General features: G+C 35.6%; 5 protein-coding genes and 1 pseudogene across 11 annotated transcripts in view; 2 read left to right on the top strand and 4 right to left on the bottom strand.

Moving 5' to 3' along the window:
- The window catches only part of LOC9327435 (putative purine permease 20), a 53,992-nt gene extending 50,267 nt beyond the window's left edge, over positions 1 to 3,725 (top strand). The window contains exons 1-2 of one of the 4 annotated variants that reach the window (XM_002894007.2): positions 2,318 to 2,408; positions 2,501 to 3,725. In XM_002894007.2, coding sequence (XP_002894053.1) covers positions 2,369 to 2,408; positions 2,501 to 3,633 — 1,173 coding nt within the window. In that variant the 5' untranslated portion in view covers positions 2,318 to 2,368 and the 3' untranslated portion in view covers positions 3,634 to 3,725. Of the gene's footprint in view, positions 1 to 2,317; positions 2,409 to 2,497 lie in introns of those variants that run through there. The other 3 variants (XM_021015274.1, XM_021015271.1, XM_021015272.1) reach the window with 3 other exon arrangements.
- On the top strand, positions 366 to 2,328 carry LOC9330115 (probable polyketide synthase 38). Of its 2 annotated transcripts, XM_021015270.1 has the most exons (3): positions 366 to 520; positions 612 to 1,408; positions 1,706 to 2,328. In XM_021015270.1, the coding sequence occupies exons 1-3, from the start codon at positions 424 to 426 to the stop codon at positions 2,195 to 2,197; spliced, it is 1,386 nt and encodes a 461-aa protein (XP_020870929.1). In that variant the 5' UTR covers positions 366 to 423; the 3' UTR covers positions 2,198 to 2,328. The 2 variants fall into 2 exon arrangements, with proteins under 2 accessions (XP_020870929.1, XP_020870928.1); XM_021015269.1 differs by having other exon boundaries at positions 369 to 520; positions 612 to 2,328.
- Positions 3,726 to 3,742: 17 nt separating the features above from the next.
- Positions 3,743 to 4,564, bottom strand: LOC110225464 (pentatricopeptide repeat-containing protein DWY1, chloroplastic). Its single transcript, XM_021015277.1, has one exon. It carries the CDS (start codon positions 4,541 to 4,543, stop codon positions 3,800 to 3,802), a length of 744 nt encoding a protein of 247 aa, XP_020870936.1. The 5' UTR covers positions 4,544 to 4,564; the 3' UTR covers positions 3,743 to 3,799.
- Positions 4,565 to 4,625: 61 nt separating this feature from the next.
- On the bottom strand, positions 4,626 to 6,035 carry LOC9327434 (putative lipoyltransferase-like protein, chloroplastic). Of its 2 annotated transcripts, XM_021015275.1 has the most exons (5): positions 5,860 to 6,035; positions 5,498 to 5,762; positions 5,255 to 5,405; positions 4,845 to 5,168; positions 4,626 to 4,717 (listed from the first exon to the last, which is right to left on the bottom strand). In XM_021015275.1, the coding sequence occupies exons 1-4, from the start codon at positions 5,991 to 5,993 to the stop codon at positions 4,861 to 4,863; spliced, it is 858 nt and encodes a 285-aa protein (XP_020870934.1). In that variant the 5' UTR covers positions 5,994 to 6,035; the 3' UTR covers positions 4,626 to 4,717; positions 4,845 to 4,860. The 2 variants fall into 2 exon arrangements, with proteins under 2 accessions (XP_020870934.1, XP_020870935.1); XM_021015276.1 differs by lacking the exon at positions 4,626 to 4,717 and having other exon boundaries at positions 4,821 to 5,168.
- A 6,436-nt stretch (positions 6,036 to 12,471) lies between these two features.
- Positions 12,472 to 17,618, bottom strand: LOC9327433 (E3 ubiquitin-protein ligase CHFR). 2 transcript variants are annotated; one of them, XM_021015337.1, is made up of 16 exons: positions 17,418 to 17,618; positions 17,213 to 17,298; positions 16,932 to 17,083; positions 16,462 to 16,559; positions 16,179 to 16,223; positions 16,036 to 16,097; positions 15,850 to 15,941; positions 15,635 to 15,758; positions 15,391 to 15,477; positions 15,079 to 15,169; positions 14,239 to 14,346; positions 13,723 to 13,823; positions 13,333 to 13,398; positions 13,176 to 13,263; positions 12,945 to 13,005; positions 12,472 to 12,853 (listed from the first exon to the last, which is right to left on the bottom strand). In XM_021015337.1, exons 2-16 carry the CDS (start codon positions 17,276 to 17,278, stop codon positions 12,655 to 12,657), a joined length of 1,440 nt encoding a protein of 479 aa, XP_020870996.1. In that variant the 5' UTR covers positions 17,279 to 17,298; positions 17,418 to 17,618; the 3' UTR covers positions 12,472 to 12,654. The 2 variants fall into 2 exon arrangements, with proteins under 2 accessions (XP_020870996.1, XP_020870997.1); XM_021015338.1 differs by lacking the exon at positions 16,179 to 16,223 and having other exon boundaries at positions 17,418 to 17,617.
- A 1,349-nt stretch (positions 17,619 to 18,967) lies between these two features.
- Positions 18,968 to 22,865, bottom strand: LOC9327432 (annotated as a pseudogene).
- Between the last annotated feature and the right edge of the window lie 673 nt (positions 22,866 to 23,538).

The following is a 23,538-nucleotide window of genomic DNA, read 5'->3' as shown; positions in this document are numbered from 1 at the left end:
TAAAAGTCAAGGAAAGCTGCAACATCAAATACACATGCGTAAACGATCGTAAAATAATATTTTGTGTGGAGCCCACCGTCACTATGCATGCATAGTAACTTACTTTTTCCTGCCTATATAAACGAACGAATTCGTTCGTTGTAAATCACATTTCATACTTCAACAATAAGAAGTTATAAGAACTCTCTCTCCTCCTCTCATCTCTTTATTTTCAGTATCCCGATCCTTCTGCGGGTATAATTCTTTCTCCATTATTTATATTTATATACACCATATAATAAAGTAATTATTATAACAATAGCAATATAATTTTGTAATTTCCTCAGAATTATGGAGGTATTTTCAATAGCTGAGCTCAGATATTGAGGTAAAAAGGAGTGGACATCCGAAGAAAAAACCTAAAACCGGATCTTGCTCTCGAGGATGATGGGATTACTCTCAAACCAAATCTCCAGAGAGACATTGAAGCCTGGAGATCACATCTACTCATGGCGTAACGCTTATACCTACTCTCACCACGGTACCACCATCTCTTTCTCTATCTCTAACTATGTAGATCCATTAACTTCTGGGTTTATCAAAGATTCCAAATTTGGGTTTGCAATTCGCAGGAATCTATGTAGGCGATGAGAAGGTGATACATTTCACTCGTGGAGGTGATCTGGAAACCAGAACCGGGACTTTCCTGGACAAGTTCATCGCTAGTTGTGTTCCGAATCATGGAGGAGACAACAACCCGTGTCCCAAGTGTGGAGATCAATCCAAACTCCACGGTGTAATCTCTTCTTGCCTTGATTGCTTTCTCGCCGGAGGAAACCTCTATCTCTTCGAGTACGGTGTCTCTCCAGCTTTCTTTGTCGCAAAACAACGAGGAGGTACTTGCACAACAGCACCTTCAGATCCTCCTGAAGAAGTTATTTTCCGTGCGAAATTTCTCTTACTACGAAATGGGTTTGGTGCTTACCATCTGTTTGAGAACAATTGTGAAGATTTTGCCATCTATTGCAAAACTAGTTTGGTTGTCATGTCAAAGATCAAGTTGGGAAGAAGTGGTCAAGCCAATTCGGCGTCTATAGCAAGGGATGCTGTTTCTTCGACATTGGGACTTCTTGGGGTGGTGAACGCTAGTGGTAGAGCAGCTTCGGTGTTTTCTTCAACAGTTCGATATGTAGTTCCCAGTTTTGGTGCTGCTTTTGGTGGTCTGGTGTTGGTTGGGCAGTATGGTAAGTATTGTATGGATCGTCTGAATTCCGACATTGGTATGAGATACGATGTTACTAAGTTGACTGTGCAAGGGCTCGTTTCCATTATTGAACTCATGGAAGGCAGATCGGAGGACAACAAGTCAATTGTAGATCAGATTGAAGGCAGGGACTTACCACCGACCATTACTCACGTTCATGAGAAGTTGATCAATCATGAAGCTAAGCTCTTGTCTCCCACTATGCACTCTGCGCTTCCAGTCACGGCCAATGTCGCAACGCAACGCCACAACAACAATTCAAATCGCCATCACAATAACAACAACAGGAATCGCTACAACAACAACAGCAATTCGTCTTCAAACTGGCAGCCATCATACAACAAAACAGAGCAGAGAGGTCCACGTCCTTATCTCGGGCGCTGTCAGATCTGCAGCGTACATGGTCACTCTGCGAGGAGATGTCCGCAACTTCAGGGTCGTGTTACTCACGTTCATGAGAAGTTGATCAATCATGAAGCTAAGCTCTTGTCTCCCACTTTGCACTCTGCACTTCCAGTCACGGCCAATGTCGCAACGCAACGCCACAACAACAATTCAAATCGCCATCACAACAACAACAACAACAACAGGAATCGCTACAACAACAACAGCAATTCGTCTTCAAACTGGCAGCCATCATACAACAAAACAGAGCAGAGAGGTCCACGTCCTTATCTCGGGCGCTGTCAGATCTGCAGCGTACATGGTCACTCTGCAAGGAGATGTTCGCAACTTCAGGGTCGTGTTACTCACGTTCATGAGAAGTTGATCAATCATGAAGCTAAGCTCTTGTCTCCCACTATGCACTCTGCGCTTCCAGTCACGGCCAATGTCGCAACGCAACGTAACAACAACAATTCAAATCGCCATCACAACAACAACAACAACAACAACAGGAATCGTTACAACAACAACAGCAATTCGTCTTCTGTTGTTGATCAACTAATCAACTAAAACATATGAATTTTCTTTAGCTCATGTGGAAGGAGTGCCCTATATTAAGCCCCATACAATTTTCTTCCCTATATCCGCCACTGTTCATGGCTATATTTCTCTAGTTGCAATCTATATATATGTTCGTGTGAGCAAAATCCATTTAGTTTAGAAACTTTCACAAGGAACTTCATGGGTTTACACATCGAATCTCCGGACCGAATAACACAAGGTATGCGCATTCATATTATACCGATAATGTTTTAACTTATACAAGTTGAATTAATATAAAGTATATGTTTGTCTTTGTTGGTTTATTTGAAGAAGAAGAAGCTAATATTGGAGTTGAGAATCAACCAAGAGCAACAACTTCAATAGCTCTTGATCGGTCACAAAATCTTAAGACAAGAAACTGGTGGATTTGTATCTTTGTCTGCTCTGGTTTGGTCGTAACAGGACGTGTTTTATCAACACTTCTTCTAAACTTCTATTTCATCCAAACAGGAAGAGATACTTGTGACGATCCAAAACAATTTAAAGGCACATGGCTTCAATCATTTGTCCAAAACGCTGCGTTTCCATCTATAGCCTTCATTTTCCTCTTATGGCGTTCTTCATTCTCCACTCATAGAGAAACTCAATCTTCGTCTTCTTTTTTTGGCAAACTCTTTATTCTTTACCTCTCTCTCGGTTTCCTCTCTGCGGCTTATAGCCAACTCTATGCAATTGGGAGAACTCATTGTGTGTTCTTCTTTTGGATCTTCACAACACAACTGATCTTCACTTCCATCTTTACAGCAATTATCAACAAACACAAATTCAACCGTTGGATCATATTATCCATCGTCCTTTCTGGAGTTGCCACGGGCATTACATCTTCGGATGACGCCTATTATCCCTGCGAAAGTGAAGGCTGGAAAATGAGCTACGGTGCTTGGTGTGCCTTCTTTGGCACGGTAGCCTTCTCTTTATCTCTATGTATCATGCAATTGGGGTTCCAAAAGGTCATACCTAACACAGAGAGTAGAGTTTCCACGGTAATGTTGATGCAAACCAATGCTTCTATGATTGCAACATTGATATGTTTGGTTGGATTATTCATAAGCAGTGAATACAAAGATATAAAAGAAGATTTTGAGACATTTAAGAAGGGGAAGCCACTTTACGTTTTGAGTCTCATCGGATTATCACTTGCATGGCATGTAATGTCTTTAGGACTTGTGGGTCTTGTGTGTTTGGCTTCTTCTATTTTCTCTAATGTTGTCAACTTCTCCGCCACACCTTTAGCGAACATTTTTGTTGTTTTGGCGTTTCGGTTTATGGATGACGACATTGAATGGTTTAAGGGAGGAGCTCTGTTAGCTGGGATCCTTGGGTTTGCATCTTATGTATATTCCTTGTACAAGGCTACTACGAAACAGGAAATAGCAAGCCAAACTGAATTAGTAAGAGTATGATTGATACTATGTATATTGTGATGCTATTAATTTAGTGTTTGTCCATTTCACTGATGTTGAGATCAAAGTTTGAGTACTATGTTTGTTAAAGAGTTGGCAGATGTGCAAGAAAAAAAAACTAGTTTAGTATAAATTTGTTAAAAATCACATATTTTCATACAAGAGTCTACCAATAGTCTCCACAAGAGCAGCTACCATATCTAAAATGATGAAACCTCTTGTTATCTCTTACAATGATTTCTCTATCTTCAATACTCGATAATATCTTTATGAAGTTGTGGCAATCTCCGCATATCCTCAGATTCTTCATCACCCTTATCGTTGTCCCTGGAGGCGTGTTTATAAGCCCGAAAGCAATAGCTAATCGTTCACTGTGATGCATCAATGCTTTCTCTTTAGCTTCTTCATCAATATCATGAAGAACGTACTTCGTCTCTGGTACATAGCCTGCGTCTCTCACTTCTTTTGCTAGAGACTTCAGCTTTACGTAGGCCTTGCTTCTATCTACAATAGCTTTCTTCTCACCTAAAATCTTCGGCTTATCTCCTCTAATCTTTGTTGAATGACTAGAAGGTGAGATATGTCGTAAAGTAGTATCTTTTCGTACCGTGTTCCTTACTACTGAGCCTGAAAGTTCTTTTGCTGTTACTCTGCCACCGCTCCAAGTATCTAAATTTCTTTCAGGCAGTTTATTAAATACTTTGTCAGCAGTTTCCTTGACTTGAGTCTCAACTCCATCAGAGCTTATCCTTCTCTCGGGTTCCATACAGCTTTCAACTTGACCCTCACCGGCAATTCCTTTTGCTCTCGAGATGACTCGTTGAAAAGATGAAGTTTCTCTCTCAAAGAAGATTGCCTTGGGGACAGGGAAGGAGCAAAAACTCATGGAGAAAGCAGTTTCCAGTGCCATCCTTTTCTCGTCAATTCGACAAGCAGATAAGCTTTCTTTGGAGGGGAATTTATTGTGTGGAGAGAGAAATAGAGATACCAATCTCACACACAAATATCAACCAGAAGCAGACAACTTCACAAACAGCCAATAAAACCTCTGTTTACCTATTAGCACTGGTCCACAAAAAGGTTCCTGCATAACCACGTAAATCACTTGTTAGCTGAGTAACTAGTAATTGGAGAAGGATTAAAACTTTTTGATCAAGAACCACTAATGCCAATCAAAAACATTGAACGAGAATGCAAGGATTTTGTTGTACCATTGACACAAATCCGTTAGCATTCCAGTTTGAATAATGTTTGCTTTTCGATTTGAAGCTGGAAAACTTCAGAGAATTCCTTTAATAACGACTCATGAGCTATATCTAACAACTGCAAATCGTCGAGCTTATCATAACACACGTCCCGAATTACATGTTCTCCATCCTCAATCAAACCCTTTACACTTCCAACCCCACGGTTTCTTATCCCACATGGAACTATCAAGTTAAAAGGTGTTAAATCTGTTGTAACGTTAAGAGCTAGACCATGATATGTCATCCATTTCGACACACGAATACCTAACGCCGCCACTTTTTTGTTGCCTATATAATTATACGTATTAGTTCACTGGCACTATCAGATCAAACCACAGGAAGAAGTAAAACAAAAATGGAGATTGTGGACATACCGACCCAAACTCCAGTTAAACCGTCAAGACGAGTAGCGTTGATGGAGAAAGCCGAAGAAAGAACACGAATGACTACCTGCTCAAGCTTCCTTAAGTACCAATGAAGATCCATCTTATGATTCCGGAGATTGATTATAGGATACATAACTAGCTACATTTTCACACAATCACATTCACTGACAATCATTAGCTTCAACATTGATGAATTTGATTAGAAAACAAATGAGACTCAATGTGTTTTACCTGACCAGGACCATGGTAAGTAACTTCACCACCACGTTCAGTTCTATAGACATCGAAAGGAGCATTCTTTATGTCGAAATTGAGATAATCCTCTGTACTTCCAGTTCCCATTGTGTAAACTGGTGGATGTTGTAGTAAAATCACTGTATCTGGGCACTCTTGATTTCTATCAATCATAGCTATTTTCTCATTGACAATGCTTTTTTGCCATGACCAAGCTTTCTTGTATGGAACCAATTGATCATAGAGATCAAAACACTCACACCTGCCAAAACAGAGTATGTTATTTGCATTGTTGGTGAATGCACGTAACGTGTTCGTTAAAATGCCTGAAAGAGAAAATAAAGAGAGAGGAACTTTACTTTCTTGGGTTTTTGTGATTCTTCGAGTTTATTATCTTGATAGACTTAGATGCTCTGTTTCTGTTGAAGTCACTAAGATGGTGATGATGGAGCATTGGGTTCGTAACAGAGCTTGTTGCAATGGAAAAAATCATGTCTTTCGAGATAAATTATAAAACTTTACGCTTAGAAATTTCGAAGAAGCAGAAGAATCATCGAGTTTTGGAGAGTAATGGCGGAGACACCGAGGAAACTGTGAGGGTAATTTCGAAATAACTGAACATTGTGAGGGCTATTTTGGTCTTTTTGCGTGAGGTTTTGCCCTAATTTCTGGGTTGTTTACTATATATACAACTGAAACACTGAGAATTTATTCAGAACACACAAATCTTTAAATCTCGATTTGTCAAAATTATGTTTTCAAGCGAGCAAAAATCATTGTTGATTTTGAAAAAGGTTTTAAGGTTACCGGTTCTGTTTGTTTGTTATCCTTTTAAGATCAACAACGATTTTTGGGTCGTTTAAAAGTATAATTTTTTGTGTATATTTTACGGTTAATTTCAATTTGTGTTGTTGTTTTTCTGATTTAAAAAAAAAAAAATTGTGGTGATGATGAAGAAAAAATGACCTTTTATCACATGATTGAGATTTTTTAATCTCGTGATTACCTTTCAAGCACTTCTGAGCCACATTTTGATTCAATTTTTTTTTTTTTTTTATATAGGATTGGTTTTAATTGATAAATTCAATTTGGTAGCCTCATTGATTTGGCCATGAACAGATAAAAAGATCTGAGACTTTTTCAAAAGCTTTTTTTTTTTGTTTTTTTTTTTATTTTGTGGTCGATTCGGATTATTTGTGCTGGATCTATAAGTTTATGATGAATTATGAATGAAGAAATCAATTGCCACCGCCGCTCTAGGGTTTCCGCAAATCACATCTGACGATGATTACCAAATTACATTTTTACCCATGGAAAATATGAAAAAGGACCCAATTAAAATTTACTAAACTTAACCAAATTAACTATTGACTTTTAATTATACATGAAGATTGAATAAAACCAAAAAATATTCACATTATAACTTAATCAAGATTTTTCAGAAAACATAACATTTTAAGAATTTTGGTTTATGTACGAATTATATTGATATTGAAGTTAATTTTGTATTGGCAACTAAAAAATACAAAATGGCTAAGGGTCTGACTGGTTTAAACGCAGCGGTTGCGGTTTTGGTTGCGGGAGTTTGCGGAAGCGGGCGGTTGCGGTTTCAAGCGTTACCAAGCGTTTTGAACGACTGGTTTAGCGTTTGAAAATGGATGCGTTTGCGGAAGTTTTATGACTGGTAAACCAGCGGATGCGGTAGCAGTTAAATAAAAAACTAAAAAAATAAAAAATATTACAAAAAAAAAGAAATAAAAACACCAATATATTATTATGATAATATTAGAAAAATTGAACATGCTTAATAATTAAAACCATAAATAAAGTACTAAATAGTTATTCAAAAATAAAGAAATTTTATAATAAGATAGTACTTTATGCTGGGTCGTTAACACCAAAAATTGTATCAAGTAATGGGACAAACTGTAAATAACGTTGAATTCAATCAAAAAGCAAGTAATTTTCTATTCGAGAAAACAAATCGAAACATATATTCAATCAAAAAGAAAAGCAATATATAATGAAAGAAAAAATATTCAAATTGATTTTCATCAGTTTGGGTGGAAGACATTGATAAAATAAGGTTTTAGAATATTGATTAGGGTTTCTGATGAGAACGTGATACAATGATGAAAGATATATATAAGATTAATATATTTTATAATAATTATAAGTAAACGTTTGATTTTTTTTTTTTTTTAAATCCAACCGCTACCGCCCGCAACCGCAAACGCTTGCGGGAAGGAGCTTTTGAAATTCAGCGATTTCAAGCGGTTTGAAGCGGTACGGAGCGGTTTCTATGATTGGTACCAACCGCTAACAACCGCAACCGACCGCTAGCAACCGCTAGGAGGGTGCTAGCGGGAGAACCAATCAAGCCCTAATTCATAAATTGTTAATATTTTTGCTGAGAAAATGGTTTATCTAATTTATGTTTAAAATAAGAGTCTATTTAATAAAAAAATTAAGAATATATACATGTTTTTTGTATAATTAATTCTCTCTCATCAATTTGTATAAGTTGGACGAAAATACCTCTCTGCATGTAACAAATTGTTTAACATTATAACAAAATAGATATCGATGAAACAAAAATTTCAGATAATAGCTCCGGTCAAATTTTCGATTATGACTCAATTTTCGATAAATCATATTATATCGCGATAAGTGTACAAGTTACATGGTAAATTAATATTTATCGTGTTAAAATATTTATTATATGATTATATCAATAACTTATGTATTACCCGGTTTATTTACTTTAGTAATTTAATTATTTCCGTTAACTTATACATTAGCGTATTCATTTATCATATGATAATATAACTGTTGTGTTTAAGATATGTTAGCATTTTATATACACTGCTAATTAATTTGTTATCCGTTTATGAAATTCAACCCAGAAGAATGTAACAATGGTTGTTGCCGTCGACGATACCCATTCTCCTATCTTGATAGATTAACCTCATCAAATCTGTAATTGGCAAATTCCGTCAAGGTCTTGGACCCCGCAGCTCGATCCATTCAATCCACCATGAATCATTTAGCCGCCGGACTCTCTTTGACGTTATTTTGACCACCGCTTGTAAAATTATCACTGTGGATATCATCATCACCCATCATCAGCGATATCCTCATCACGAATATCATCATCACCACCACCACCTGTAAATCACTAAAACTACCATCGATATCTCAACTATGACCACCGCTTGTAAAATTATCATTGTTGGTATCATCATCATCCATCGTCACCAGTATCATCATCACCACTACCATCTATAAATCACAGAATCTACCACATATTTGATTTTGGTATTCACATAATCGAAACCCAAAAAAATTTGATTTTGGTCTGCACATAATCGTGAAGAGAAGAAGTGATGTAGGAGAAATTTAGGGAATTTACCTTTTCTTTTAATATTTACTTATTTCACGTTTTCTATTTTGTTTAGGGTTTTCTATTTTATGTTTTGGTTTTATTCTCTATATATATAGAGATCGTAGGTTATTTACAGGACATGTTTTTGATTCTAATTAATAAGAACAGAGAGCTTTCTCTTTTCCTGATGGATTCTAGACCCTTTTCTGGTGGATTTCAGAGTTTTATCATTAAGTTTGTCACTATCGAACTTGATTTCAATCTAGGTTTAGCGCTTGCTTAACCTAGGGTTTTCCGACTGCGTTAGGTGGTATCAGAGCAGGCTTTCTCCTGTCTCTTTTTTTCAAAACTTGATCAGCCATGGGAGATCAACCGGTGACCAAAGCAGATTTTCAGGGTTTTACGTTGGCTGTTACCACGTCCCTAACTGCTTTAATCAAGGAGATAAAGGCATTGACAAATCAGGTTAGCAAGACCAACAACAACGTAAATCAACAAAGAGGCAGAGGAGAAAAACTAATTAGGGTTTCACGAAGTGGAACTGATATTGGAGATCAATTGACGGCGTTAATCAATAGGATTAACATTCAACAAAAAGCAAGAGAGGAATCAATTCAGGTTCCACAAGGAGGAAACAATCGTGTTGTGATTGAAGAAAATTTGATCTCTGATGAAGAAGAATCCATGGAGGAAGAGAGTAGACAAAGAAATCTACAAGATAATCAAGATTCCCACATGGATGTTGATGAAGAATTTGAGAAGGACGAGATAGTTGATCGAGAAAATCAACAGAGCAATCATGACTATGAGATGAAGACTAATATTCCATTATTCTATGGAACTTTAGTGATCCAAAAGAACTTCAAAGAGTTAATTGTAGATGCTCATAGGAAGCACTATAAAGAAAAGAATCCAGGGAGAAATATTTCAAGTGTCTTAGTTATGATTCATAGCAAGAGAAATCCAGATGAGTTTTTCAAAAACAATATTGGGTTGATAAATCTCTATACTATTAAAAGAGAAGTACAAATGAAAATGGGTCGGTTTAAAATCAGAAAATTGACCCGAAATTCTGAAATCGGATCTTTGAAATTTTTTTAGAATATAAATTCGAATTAATAATGAAAAATCGAATTAAAATCAAATATTTATGGAAATCAAATAAAATCTGATTGTACTTATGGTAACTAATAATAAAAGCATATTTCGAACAATATTATACATTAATTACGTATAATAAATTTGTTCATATATTTTTGGGACTAATTCCATAACAATCAACGTTTTTGTCAATAATTTCGCTCATTTTAGCCAGTTATCATTAATTGAAAGATATTTTACTTGCTTCTAAAAATTTCTAGAAAATTTATCACAAATAACCCATCTGTTTTATAAATTAAATTGATATTTTTATTTTGGTCGTGTAAATTAAATAGATATTTTTATTTTGGTCGTATAAATTAAATAGATATGAAATCCATGTAACTAATTATAATTTAATTAGATTAAATCGAAATTATGATATTTTCATACCTATAGCTTACCAAAGAAGTTTAATTTTCAATTTATAAAGATTTCTTGAATATGATTTTAGAATTAATCAACAAGATGATAAGTATTTATTAAATTTTGTGAATCATGAAAAATAATAATTAATTTTCAATCATTATACTTCATCTTTCAATCTCTCATCTAACAAATAAGATACATATTCTATTATTCCTATGTCCAAACTTTATTTTGTTGTATGACTAAATAATATTCCCATTAGAACTGTCAAAGCGAGTTGATTCGTTCCGTTAAGTCCGTTTTGCGATAGACAAAAAATATTTTGACTTGTAGTTAGTCGGTCTGCACGACCCGCGGGTAGCATATATGAAATACAAACCCGTCCCGCGAATGTATGCGGATTTGCGGGATTGTCCATGAATTTTGTTTAAATAATTTTAAAGTAACCAAAATTTAAAATACTACTAAAATAAATAAATAAATAAAAATACTATCAAAAGTTTGTTTAAATTACCACATGTTGAATAAATTATAATTTTATCAATAAATACTAATATGCGGGCTGATCCGCCAACCCGCGGATGAAAACCGATTAAACCTATGACCCACTGCGAATTAATCCATGTGGCCCGCTTATTTGCGGGTTTAATATATTTTCCCAAATCTGCCCTATAGTGAGATGATGTGGGCTCGACCCGCGGTTTTTGACATATTTTGACTGCTCTAATTCCCATGAATCGTCTAATTTTAGAATTTTAAAACACAAAATTCTATTTTGTAAATCATAATTAATACGATTGGTATATTTATAAACAATTTTACATTTTCTCTACAATTCGTTATTATGAATATTTATAAGTATACTACACGATTCGTTCTACTAGAAAACACACACAATATTAAATGCAACGTATGTAAACCAATATTCTCCCGCGGTGGACCGCGGGTCCGATCCTAGTGTTGTTAAGGAGAAGACAACAATCTTAGAAGAAGTGCTTGAAATTCTAATTGATTTTAAGGAGCTGAGTTCAGATGGATATCTACATGACTTCCCTCCTATGCGGGATAAGGTCGATGAAATTCTTTATTCAGAAGATAACTCGAGGTCGAGTTCTTTGGAGGTGGAGGAGTCTGATGCAGGAGCTTAATCGTTAGGATTTTAATTAATTTAGATTTCTTTCCTATTTAATATTTTGGCAATTTCTATTAGTTTTCCTTCTTTTTCATAGGGTTTTACTTTTCTTTATTTTCTTATTTCAAGGTTATTTCTTTTTTCTCTAGTTAGGATTTATCTATATAAAGAGGTCCTAGGTTATTGTAAGAAAGAATCTCATAATTATTTTCTTAAGAAGCATTAAAATTTTCTCTTTTCTAGTGGATTCTAGAGTTTCTGGTGGATTCTAGAGTTTTATCTTTCAAGTTCATTGTTTGTGAACTTGTGTTTCAATATAGGATTAGCGTTTGCTTTTCCTAGGATTTTCCGACTGCGTCAGGAGATGAGATGAGATGCGGGACAAAGCAGATGAGATTCTTTATTCAGAAAAGAACTTGAGGACAAGTTCTTCAGAAGTGGAGGAGACTGATGTAGGAGAAATTTAGGGAATTTACCTTTTCTTTTAATATTTACTTATTTCACGTTTTCTATTTTGTTTAGGGTTTTCTATTTTATGTTTTGGTTTTATTCTCTATATATATAGAGATCCTAGGTTATTTACAGGACATGCTTTTGATTCTAATTAATAAGAACATACAGCTTTCTCTTTTCCTGGTGGATTTCAGACCCTTTTCTGGTGGATTTCAGAGTTTTATCATTAAGTTCGTCACTATCGAACTTGATTTCAATCTAGGTTTAGCGCTTGCTTAACCTAGTGTTTTCCGACTGCGTCAAGAAGAAAGGAAGAAAAAAAAGAAAGAATAAAAAAAAATAGTTTAATTATAGTGAAGGATGGAGTCGTCTTTTCCACATGTACACGAAATATCAAATAGTGTGTAAGAGAAAGAATTAATTATTGAATCTTCTATCGTCTGTCATCCAATATAGATATCCATAAATCAACACTCGAAAAGATGATTTATGTTTTTCTAGAATATCATTACTTTTATAGTTTTATCAAAGCAAAATGGATATTTTTTGACCCGACATCATCTTCTATAGTACATATCAGATTATAGTTTATCCATTTTGAACAGTTTCTAGTACTCATACAGAGATTATCCCAAAATACAATCAAAAGCTTGTCGAGGAAAGACGAAATGCGGACTAAAAGTGATGGTTCCCTCTGGTAGGACGACATACATGGTTACGTTTACGAGCATGTTCTTCGTTGTGGTGTTGTGTCCTACATGCGTATCCATACCAACAATCTTCTCTCGCTCCTACATCCGCTGGCAAATGATCTCTCGGCAGTGTTATCCGGAACCAGTATAAAAGGAACCCCACCAGCTTATCATAACAATCACTGCATGTATAATAAGATAACATTCAACACAATCGAAAGAAACTTAAAGACCTTAGATTTGAAGAGTATCCACACTGGACCAGTAACTTACTTGCAAACATGTGTTGATGCAGTTATCATCTCAGCATGATTGAGAGGCATTCTCGAGCGGTCTGAATAAAAAGACATTATTATAACTCAATACATAAGACATAAGCAAATCAAGAATGATAAGAACTATTTCCTCATTGTAGAGTTCAAGGAGGTAAATCAAGTTCAGTTGTTTTTAATGTCTAACGTTTCTTAATGTGCTATAGCTATAAGCTGAGACTCTTAAAATTACCGATTTCTCTATTGTTGAAAAGCCTAAGCCACTCTGCTACAACATCCGGCACAGTTTTCCCCATATGGGTAATGCATCTTTGCGTTATCTACAAAATCCACAGAGAATGTCACCAAAAGGAAATAAAAACAATAACCTGGTAAAGAAAATTTCTTACATCTTGTTCATGGCGATTCATTTCATGGGTTATGAATGGAATCCTTGTAATTGTGCGTTCTGAGATCTGTAAATATTAGCGAGAAATAATGAGAAAAGAGAGGAATAGATTTTAAATATCTTATGAACATTATCATGCAAGCGACTGAAGCAGAAGTGAAACCACAGGGTAAATGTCGAAAACTGAAAGAAAACAAAACTATCTTGAACATAGTAATCCTAACTACAGTAACGTTTTGCATTGCAATACCTCATAGAGAGAAAAGAAAAGCTAAGTTTAAGAAAGTTTTAAGATTTTAGTCTTAAACTAAATCATTCTAAACTCATACAACATACAACAGTATGACATAACTAACATGGGTAAACATTTGATAATCATAGCTCAACCTACAGGTCTGAAAGTTTCGCGACCGCAGACTGGACTAGATACACCTTGTGTAACATTCTCGGAACTCCAGTAAGCACCGCAAAACGGCCTATCACATCCCTTGCCTGCAATAAACTAGAGTTAACTGTGTGTGTGTGTATATGATTGTCAAAGATTCCTTTCCTACAGAACATGTTTATATATTAGTCTCTTATCAGTCCAACCTTGCAATATCCAGCTTTAAGAAACAGAAAAAATTTCTTCTCTGTATTCTACCAGCATCCCATTGTTTTTATTACCCAGTTTAGTAGAAGACATAAAAGATATCATTACAAAACATGGTTACCAACAGGACATACAGCATCCATTCACTTGGTACATATTTTCCGAGTATAGCAATTGAAAGCATCAACAACAATGAACTTACAATATCAAGACGGGAAAAAAAAAAAACAGCAACCATCCTTGAGAGCTAGATGCTAGATTATTTTAACAGTGAACAATGCAAAATAAAGAAGCTTGTAAGTAACTGTAACTTACAGTGTAACGGCACTTGGAGATTGGCTCTAAAGGGCATCATTCCTTGACACATGTGACATTGCAGATGCGCACCATGATGTTCACACCGATAGCTCCCAATATTAGCAACTGACAACAGAGCCGATGGCAGAAAATAATAAATCAACTTATGGAAGACAGGAATGCTCAGATAAAACCCGTGAATGACAGCATTTTTCGATTGTACCACTAGTCCTCGTCCATTTTAGATTTATCAAGTAGATTTTCTTCTTTATTAGGACTAGAATCAATTTATTTTTTGGTTTCTTTTGAATCAATTTATCTTCAATAAACTAGGAGAACAGTAAGAAGAGAGATCTGAAAAATGGGTTCAATTTCTAGTCTCAAAGTTTCTCTGCCATCAACAAATTTCTAGGACAAGTTTAGTTTCTTACTGTACTGCTAATTTGGAAAAACACCTCAATCATATAGTAAATTTTAAAGAGTGTTGTTGGAAGGACTGAAAAAGACGAAATAATAGAGGACACTAGTTAAAAGTAGTAAGTTGAAATGGCAGTATTTTAGAGATATTAAAGGAAACCTTGTTAAACTAGATAGTAGAGATGGGCATATGAAAACAGAGAAAATTCCTGGACAAACGAGAACTGATAGAACCCGTCGACCCGAGATCCACCTTAGGGTCCCACTACATAATCTATAAATTCTTCTACAAAAAAAAACTAATTAATTACTAGTTCCTAATTATCCCACTTCACCTCATTCCCAAGGAATCAATGTTCAAAACTAGTCTATTGACTAAATATAGGGCTCTTATATACTGTGAAAAGATATAAGTCAAACATCCAGACAAATTTATATTACCACATTGTGGGCATTGCAAACGCAAGTTATCTCTTTCTTCAAGTGTGGGCGAGGGCATATTCAAACGACGTTTTCTCTTGCTCCCAATGATCTAAAATGTATGTCAATTGTAGTATTTAAGACAACATGGCAGGTACGTATAACTCACGACTAATTACACCAGAAATAGCAATAGCGTATTCAAGAAATGGTAATGATTTTAGTCACTACACCAAGAAGTCAACGCGGTGCAAGACAAACTTATCTTGAATAACGGCTTTATATATATACAAAAACAGTTACTTAATAGCAGATATTGCATCAAATACTTACAAGATTTGATTGTATAGATGCAGATGAGTCCAACACTGCAATATCTTCAGCTGGTCGTCTCAGTGCAGCATCCACTTTTAATATATCCTAACATAAGTGGGTCTAAATTAGTCATCAAAAGCTCAAGCGTAAATGAAGCACAAGACTATATGAAAAAGATTCTCTAGGAAACGAGTTACAAATGGATAGAACATTCATAAGTAAAATGTAAATGAAGAAAATGTTTGCAAACAAATAATCATACCTCTTGTATGTTTTTTAGAAAATGATTTTTCCCCACATATTGTACTGTTGTTCTGCACTGTGGACATAATACATGTTTATGTTTTTCCTCCGATCTCCGCATCCATTCTGAAAAACAGCCATTACTGAAGGCAGAACACATCAACCATCAACTACCACTAGAGTGAAATATGCCCGTAATGAATGAGAACTAAACAAAATCAACAAATTGCAGACCAGAAATTATGAAGGCAAGGTGCAGCTGTGACAACATCGTGCCATATGTTTAAGCAGATACTGCATTTTGCATGTTCGGGGTCTATTAAAATCTGGAAAAGGAATTTCAAAGAGAGATGTAAGAAAATTCGACATAAATTTTCAAAAATGTAGGACTATTGACTATGAGTGGGTATTATAGAGCACCTGTAATAGCTGAGTTCTGGATTCTGGAGCTGGCATTATTGTAAATCTGTACTGCAGGTAACCTGCCAAATTGAACAAAATCAAATTAAAAATATATAGAAATTTATTTTCTTAAACGTAACTTCAGCAACAAAGAAACCTACACAAACAGTAACTTGAAATAATGTCTGAAACTTCAGCTTCTGTATCTGAGGCTCAAAACTACTTAAATGAGAAACATTTACATATCAATATAATCATACCAATTACTTTCCTCCAACATAGATACAATGTAACAGGAATGCACCAAATATTATTATTTTCTAAGTAAAGCATTTCATTGCCCTAGACTAGTACAATTATCCATACCATTTTCTAGACGAAAACAAATAGGCTTTAAGACACAAACTAAGGACTCAGAGAGATAAAAAGGTAAGCAGGTCTAACCTTGACCTTCAGGGCCAGGAACAATTTCAGATCCACTAATGATATCGACAGCACCATCTTTCGGGATGACAGCCTCGTCAACAAGTATAGCATCCGAACTAAGCAAACACCAAAGGGCAACAAATAAAGAAAGATGTGATGGCAAAGTAAGAAAACAAAACACCAACATACAAGAGATTAAAAGAAATCCAAAACTGAATTAGGTAGCCAGAAATCAAGAGTTTATCAAATCAAAATGAGCAGCAGACTCGAAGCTAGATAAAAATGTTGGATAAAGAAGATCTTTGGTTTCCAAGTCTAGATAAATGTTCCATAGAGAAAATGGTATCATTACGAAGAAAATTCCCTATACAATTTAGAAAGAGCGACCTTCTAATAGTCTTAGTAAACCAGACGAGAAATTTTCCAATCTGCAACAACTACAAGACATAGCTAGTGAAGTGAACTTAAATAAAAAGTTATTGGCATACCTCTTATTATGTATAGTAGCAGAACCTTGACCCAAATTCTTAGTTATTCTGCACCATTCATGTCTCTCTACTGAAGATGGTTTAATCTCAGAGCATATTACCATATCATTGCTCTTAATCTCAATGTCTGAGAATCTAGTGTCCAGAGGAACTGCAAATTTGAACATAATCATTATGAAAGACCCACAATAAATCTCAAAAGAAAGTGAATTCGTCAATGGAATAAAAATGAAAACTTGTAATCAATTAGAGAAGTCAGCAACACAAGGAAACAATACTGACAGTTTAGCCCATGCATCATCAGAGGTTTTGGAACCAGAGGATTGTCCAGTTTCCGCCGTCGTCATCGGACTTCCAATTCCAAAATCTACAAAAGTTTTCCAAACGTTTTCTTAGTGGTTACTCCATCACCGCAACGAATTCTGGAATCAAATTTCAAATTGATGGAAACAAGAAGACAAGTTGTCATTTGTGGTGGAAAATTACCTCGTAGGAACAGTAGTAGATACTCGAAAATAAGAGATTTCAACAGAAACTAAGAAAGTCTCTCTCTTTAATCTCGTCGCGAAGAAGAAGATGATTCGAGAAAGAGAGTGGTAAGCACGATTCCTCTATTCGTCTAGGGTTTCTCTCTGTTGAAGAATCTCTCCATTTTTAATTTTTTAAAGAAAGGTTTGATTTGTGTAACAGTCTGCACTCACCGGAATATGTCAAATGACCGTACGTTACCAATTTGACACTGCATTTAAATCGAATCGAACCGAACGGAGTTGAACCGAATCTATTTATAATTGCTTCATCCGGTTCCGCATAACCAAAATTTCGGATTTCACCGACACATTCCGGTGTGTTAAGTCATTTATATTCAAATTTTGACAGTTCAAAAACTGGAAAACTAATATATAAAAAAACAACAACAAAAAAGCAATCACAACGCGATACAGACCTCTAATCTAAACCGAGAGAAAAATTCTCCCTAGTTATCCTGATAAATCCCCATTGGATCGAATTGTTGCCATTACAAAAGGCTCATGACCCTTATATATTAGTGTAGAAATCTCCCAACTTCCAATGTGCGACATTTCTACTATCTAATAGCCATTATTCTGATATACTCCATTCTTCACGTTAATATCTTTTGTGTACACATAATGCATAACACAAAGCAGCCTTTCTAACACGAGATGGAAACAAGCCGCTAAGAATCCTACTCCTTATATCACTTTGGATGTTGCTTATTCAACAAAGATAGACTTCTACAAGTCAAAAATGTTAAACCTGACTCTATCGTCTCCCTCGCAAACCCATTCGTCTTTGAAACATCTTTTTGCGTACCTCAATTTATCCTCTAGCTTCTCGAGCACTTTCTTGCTTGTATTTTTCAATAGCCGACGACGATAAGAGTCCATCATTAGAGATGTCAAATGGGCTTCGTGACCATGGGCAAGACCAGTCCAAATTATAATGGTCTGGATTTGGTCGCGCCCAAATTCGAAGCGGTCAACATGGGCTAGAAGCCCATTTAGTCCACAAACAAATGGGCCAAACTCATATGGACATGGATCGTCCAATAAGCCTTAAAAATTAGGGTTACTAATTTGGAGAAATTTTTTTTCTTTATTTTTTTAAAAAATTAAGATTTACACTTGACATTTTTACTACCAAAAAATATTTTTATAGTTTTGGCGGAAAAATGTGATTTTACGATTTGGCGGAAAAATGCAATTCTTCGATTTTGAGAAAAAATGTGCTTTTGCGGTTTTGGCGGAAAATAGAAAATCATATTATTTGGGCCTCATTGACTGTCTAGTTGGTCATGGTCTTATTTGGGTTTGATCTTAATTGCACACGGTCCTATTTGAGCTTATACTATCATGGTCCTATTTGGTCTTGGTCCCATTTGGACATATCCATTTGGACCTGGACAGCCCAATTGACATCCCTATCCATCATTGAAAGAGCTAATAAACTTTCCTTTTGAGAACTATTTCAAGGTGATGCAAGATTATGCAAACGAATTAAAATCAAAAGAAAGCAAAGAGAAAAATACTGAGAAATTATGGTTGGTGACAAATCATTACACCAAAATCCACACTAATGTAAATACATTATTTTCTTTGTGTATTGAAAGAACACAATTTTTTACTTATAAAACAACTGCCTTCAGTTTTGGTTCTATCACTTGTTTTTTTTACATGGAAGCCAGAAGTCCCCTCATTTCAGTAACCCCAGGAACGTTCTCATTCGGGTAAACTTTGGCTACAAGTTCCACGAAGTTCTCGTACTTGTCCAGAAATTCCTTCTGTTCAAGTTCACACAACAACACATTGATTTAAACATTGAGCTAATAATGCACTGCTATTTAATACTCTCTTCAACTTTTCAGTTTAAATTGGTACCTTGCATTTATCCCACAACGGTGGTAGCAACTCCACCAATGTTAAATTCTTCTGCAACTGTTTATACATTGCTGCAATCGATTTGTCCGCCTAAACACAAAGAGAAGAATGGAAAGGTTAATGGTAAAAGGTCTGTGAACAATTAATACACTCTTAGTGAACATTTGTTTACCCCTGACAGGGTTGATTTTAACATCTTTCGGAGTTCCTTTTTCGACAAACCACGCTGGAATGGTATCTGAAATATAGAAAAAAATGTATTAGCCAAGTCGCCAAAACATATGAGAAAGTGAAACTTTGGTGAAACTAGTTAAGTAACAACTAACCTCTTCAGGGGTGATAGTATACATGAAATCCTCAATTTTTTTAGAAAATTGGAAAAGTTTTTCGAATTGCTGCAGGGACGAAAGAACACATGAAGGAACCACAATTAACTCCAAAAGAATGGGAAAAAAAAAGAAGAAGGAGAGAGTTATGCTATATTAGCTGCAAATGGAAAGCAAACTTACGTAGTAAATTATCATGCTAATGCGGCGCGTACAAGCTTGTTCATATGCTTCACTTGCCTGATGATAGAACTTGGCTAATGTGGGTACAACATCAGCCAGTTCATAAAAGCTGCACACACAAAAAGTACGAGGTTATGGCGTATGAGTAGTCGGGGAAAAAAAAAGATAAACCAAGAGAGAAAGCGGGTTAGAAAAGGACCTACCTATTTTGGAAAGCAGCATAGTTTTCTAAAAGGAGAATATCTGCATATTTAGGATCTTGCTGGGCAATCTTCTCGAGGGTCACGAACATTATGCTTACCTATAAAACATTACGATTCAGACTCTGTTAGCTAAAGCGAGAAAGAAAGAAAAGAAATTGACGATAGTAAATGCAGAGACAATCTGAGATATGTTTTATATATATGTTGTTGTTGTTGTTCAAGTCGAGAAAGAACTAAACTAATGGTGGGTTTATACAGAGGGGTTGGTTGGTTGTTACTGCTAACATTATAGAAATGCTATAAATCATAGAAATAGCAGTACTCACATATTTCGTGTATGCCTGATCAACCAAATCTCTAGATTGCCCTTGTATGTACTGTTCCATACGAGTAGCAACTGCTGCAAATCTATGAAAATGAGATAATAATGTTAGGATAGCCTCAAGTTCATTTTTAACAATATGGACTTCATGATTACCTTGGAATATAAGGCAAGACACCCATCTATCTCACATTAAGTTCATTTCTTTCGATTTGGTGACAAGCTTCATCTACAAACTGCAGTTAAAGTCAACTTGACTTGATTAGTAGAAATGATATGCCAGGAAGAAAAGCTAAACAATCTCTGAATAGACAGAATACATGGCTGAATTGCATAGAAACTCTCGACTCCAGATCTCCAAGCAAAAGGCGAACAAATCCTGAAGTATCGGCTTTCTGACGTTCAGTTATACCATGCATTGATATACACAGTAGGGGATCTATTTTATATGCCCAGTCAATAACAACAAAGAACTCCTCCTGCAGTGACAAGAACACAAATCTCTTATTTAGTAAGATAAATGAACTTTAACTCTAGATCTTAACATATAAACATTTTAACACAAAAAAAAAAACATATTGAGGGACCTCTTACTTGAATACTATCAAGTAAATCTTGAATAGATTCATTCAATGCCTTCAGGTCCAGGGAGTTTTGACCTACAAAATTGGAAAATTGTTTTGCTTTCCGAACCATTAGACCTTATAATATGAGGAAGAAGCGGAAGGTTTACCAGTTTTCTTGTCCATGATACCCAAATCATCATTGTTGGACCGGTTTTTGTTATAACTAGCAGCACCTCCAGGAGGAGTAAGAGCCGGTACCTCAAAGCACATGAAGTGCGCAAGAAAAGAACTCTATAGTATGAAGCCAAAAAGAAACATGAGGATTTGGTACATACATCAGTTGCATCTAAAGGCCAAACTGAAAATCAATGGGTTAACAATTACCTCATCTACAAGAAGAGGGATGAATGTTGTTAGCATTTTGGCATAAGCATCTGCCACTGCAGAGGTGTCAGTGTTTGCATTCTGATTAGAGCCCTTAGATTCTTCTAGCCAGACAGTGGAATTTTGGGATACTTTTGTGCTTGCACGAAGCTCATTCGTGAACTCACGAGCCTGTACATTTTGAAGAATAAACCTTTGGTAACTGAATTGCTGAATATCCACGAATTTTAACATTCAGTAGGTTTTAGCAGCCTTTGTCAATGAAGTGTTCCAGTAAATCAGCAGTCACATTGATAAAGAAAAGAATAAGTGCTCCTCACCTCCCGACGAAGGAGCAAGTTCATTGAGCTGCAGTATGCTTTTCTCAATGGACCCAAACAATTCTTATCAAGACCCTGCAACAAGGAAGGAGACAAGGAATCATTCTACTGCACTGAACTTTTGGAATGTCACCTAGTCACTTCTCGGTTTTACCTTTAAATGTTGCAAAAGACGAGCATATGTTCTCCATTTGTACCGCAAATCTGCATGGTCAGGCCTCTTCAGCTGCCCTCTCTGTTTATAAGATGCGGCGATAAATATTCAGAATTATAATCACTAGACTTCATATTGGATATATAGAAATTTACGCAAGTAGTACCTGAGAAAAGTAGCTTTTGTCGATAACAATGAAATCTACCAGACTAACAAAGTAGTTTCTCAAGAACTCTGAAGCTCTCCTTACAAAAGTAGCTTTTAATGTATCTAGTTCTGCTCGTTTCTCTTTTACCTGAAGAAAATACATAATAGACACACTTTTATGAATGGTTCAGACAATTATTAATGTACTTTTCTATTCACAACACGTAATGTAATAAGCAAGGCCGATTCACTGAAAAATTAGAATAATAACATAGATTGGGTCTAAGTTGGGCACTTCAAGACCCTTTAAAGCTTTGGCTAACCACTCGCAAGCATCAATATTCTGGAGCATGTCTGCTTCATCAAATGAGCCTCCTGTTAGGGATGCTGCATACTGCAATCAACAACACTTCTATAAGCGAACCAATTAGACAGAAGAGAAGCAAGCACACAAATTATTCATATGGTTAAAATAAAGTGAAACAAACCTCAGAAGGCACACACAGACTCTCAATAACTTCATCAAGTTCCTCAATGAGAGCTTTATTGTTTACAGACTGCATCTCTAACTTGTTTCGAGTTTCTGTCTGGTAACAACAAAAAAGTGAGAACATGTGTTGACATATGAAGAAAGTGCTTGCAGTGAACAGATAATTCTACCTCATATTTTTGGCCACATATTGTACTGTTGTTCTGCAATGTGGACATAACACCTGTTGAGGTTTTTCCTCAGATCTCTGCATCCATTCTGAAAAACAACCATTTTCTTGAATGAAAACAAATAGGCTTTAGGAAATAAACTCAAGACTCAAAGAGATAAATATATTAGCAGGTATAACCTTCTCCTCCAGGGACAGGAACAATTTCAGATCCACTCATGATATCAACAGCACTATCTTTCAGGACAACAGCCTCGTCAACAAGTATAGCATCCGAACTAAGCAAATACCAGAAAGTGCAACAAATCAAAATAAAGAAAGATCCGATGTTAAACAAAGAAAACAAAAACACCAACAGCAAAAGATTTAAAGAAATCCTAAACAAGATTTTAATATAACTAAAATTAGCAGCAGAGAAAAGAGTGATACTTGAAGCTAGTTAAAAATGTTATTCATATGCGGGTTCGATAAATAAAGATCTTTTGTCTACTTATAATAAGACATTGCAAAAGAAGGTAACTTAAATGACAAGTTATTGGCATACCTCTTGTTATGTATAGTGGCAGAACCTTGACCCAAATTCTTTGTTATTGATGGTTTAATCTCAGGGCATATTACCATATCATCGCATTTAATCTCGATGTCTGAGAATTTGGTGTCGAGAGGAACTGCAAATTTGAACAGAATCATTATGAAAGACTCAAACATGACATGACAGTGCAGTAGTTTGAGAATAATGAGGAATTGAAAAAAACAAGTAATGGAACACTTAAAAAGTAAATTCTTTAATGGAAACACCACAAGAAAAGAGACGATAGATATTCGAAAAATTCGCTGAACAATAAAATGAGATATAATCAATTAGAGAAGTCAGCACTACAAGGAAGGAAACAAGGCTAACCAGAGGATTGTCCAGTTTCCGCCGTCGTCATCAGTGCAAAGAC

Source organism: Arabidopsis lyrata (assembly GCF_000004255.2).
Source record: "Arabidopsis lyrata subsp. lyrata unplaced genomic scaffold ARALYscaffold_1, whole genome shotgun sequence".
In the NCBI taxonomy this organism is placed as follows: Eukaryota; Viridiplantae; Streptophyta; class Magnoliopsida; order Brassicales; family Brassicaceae; genus Arabidopsis; species Arabidopsis lyrata.
This window is presented reverse-complemented; position numbering and strand designations above follow the sequence as displayed.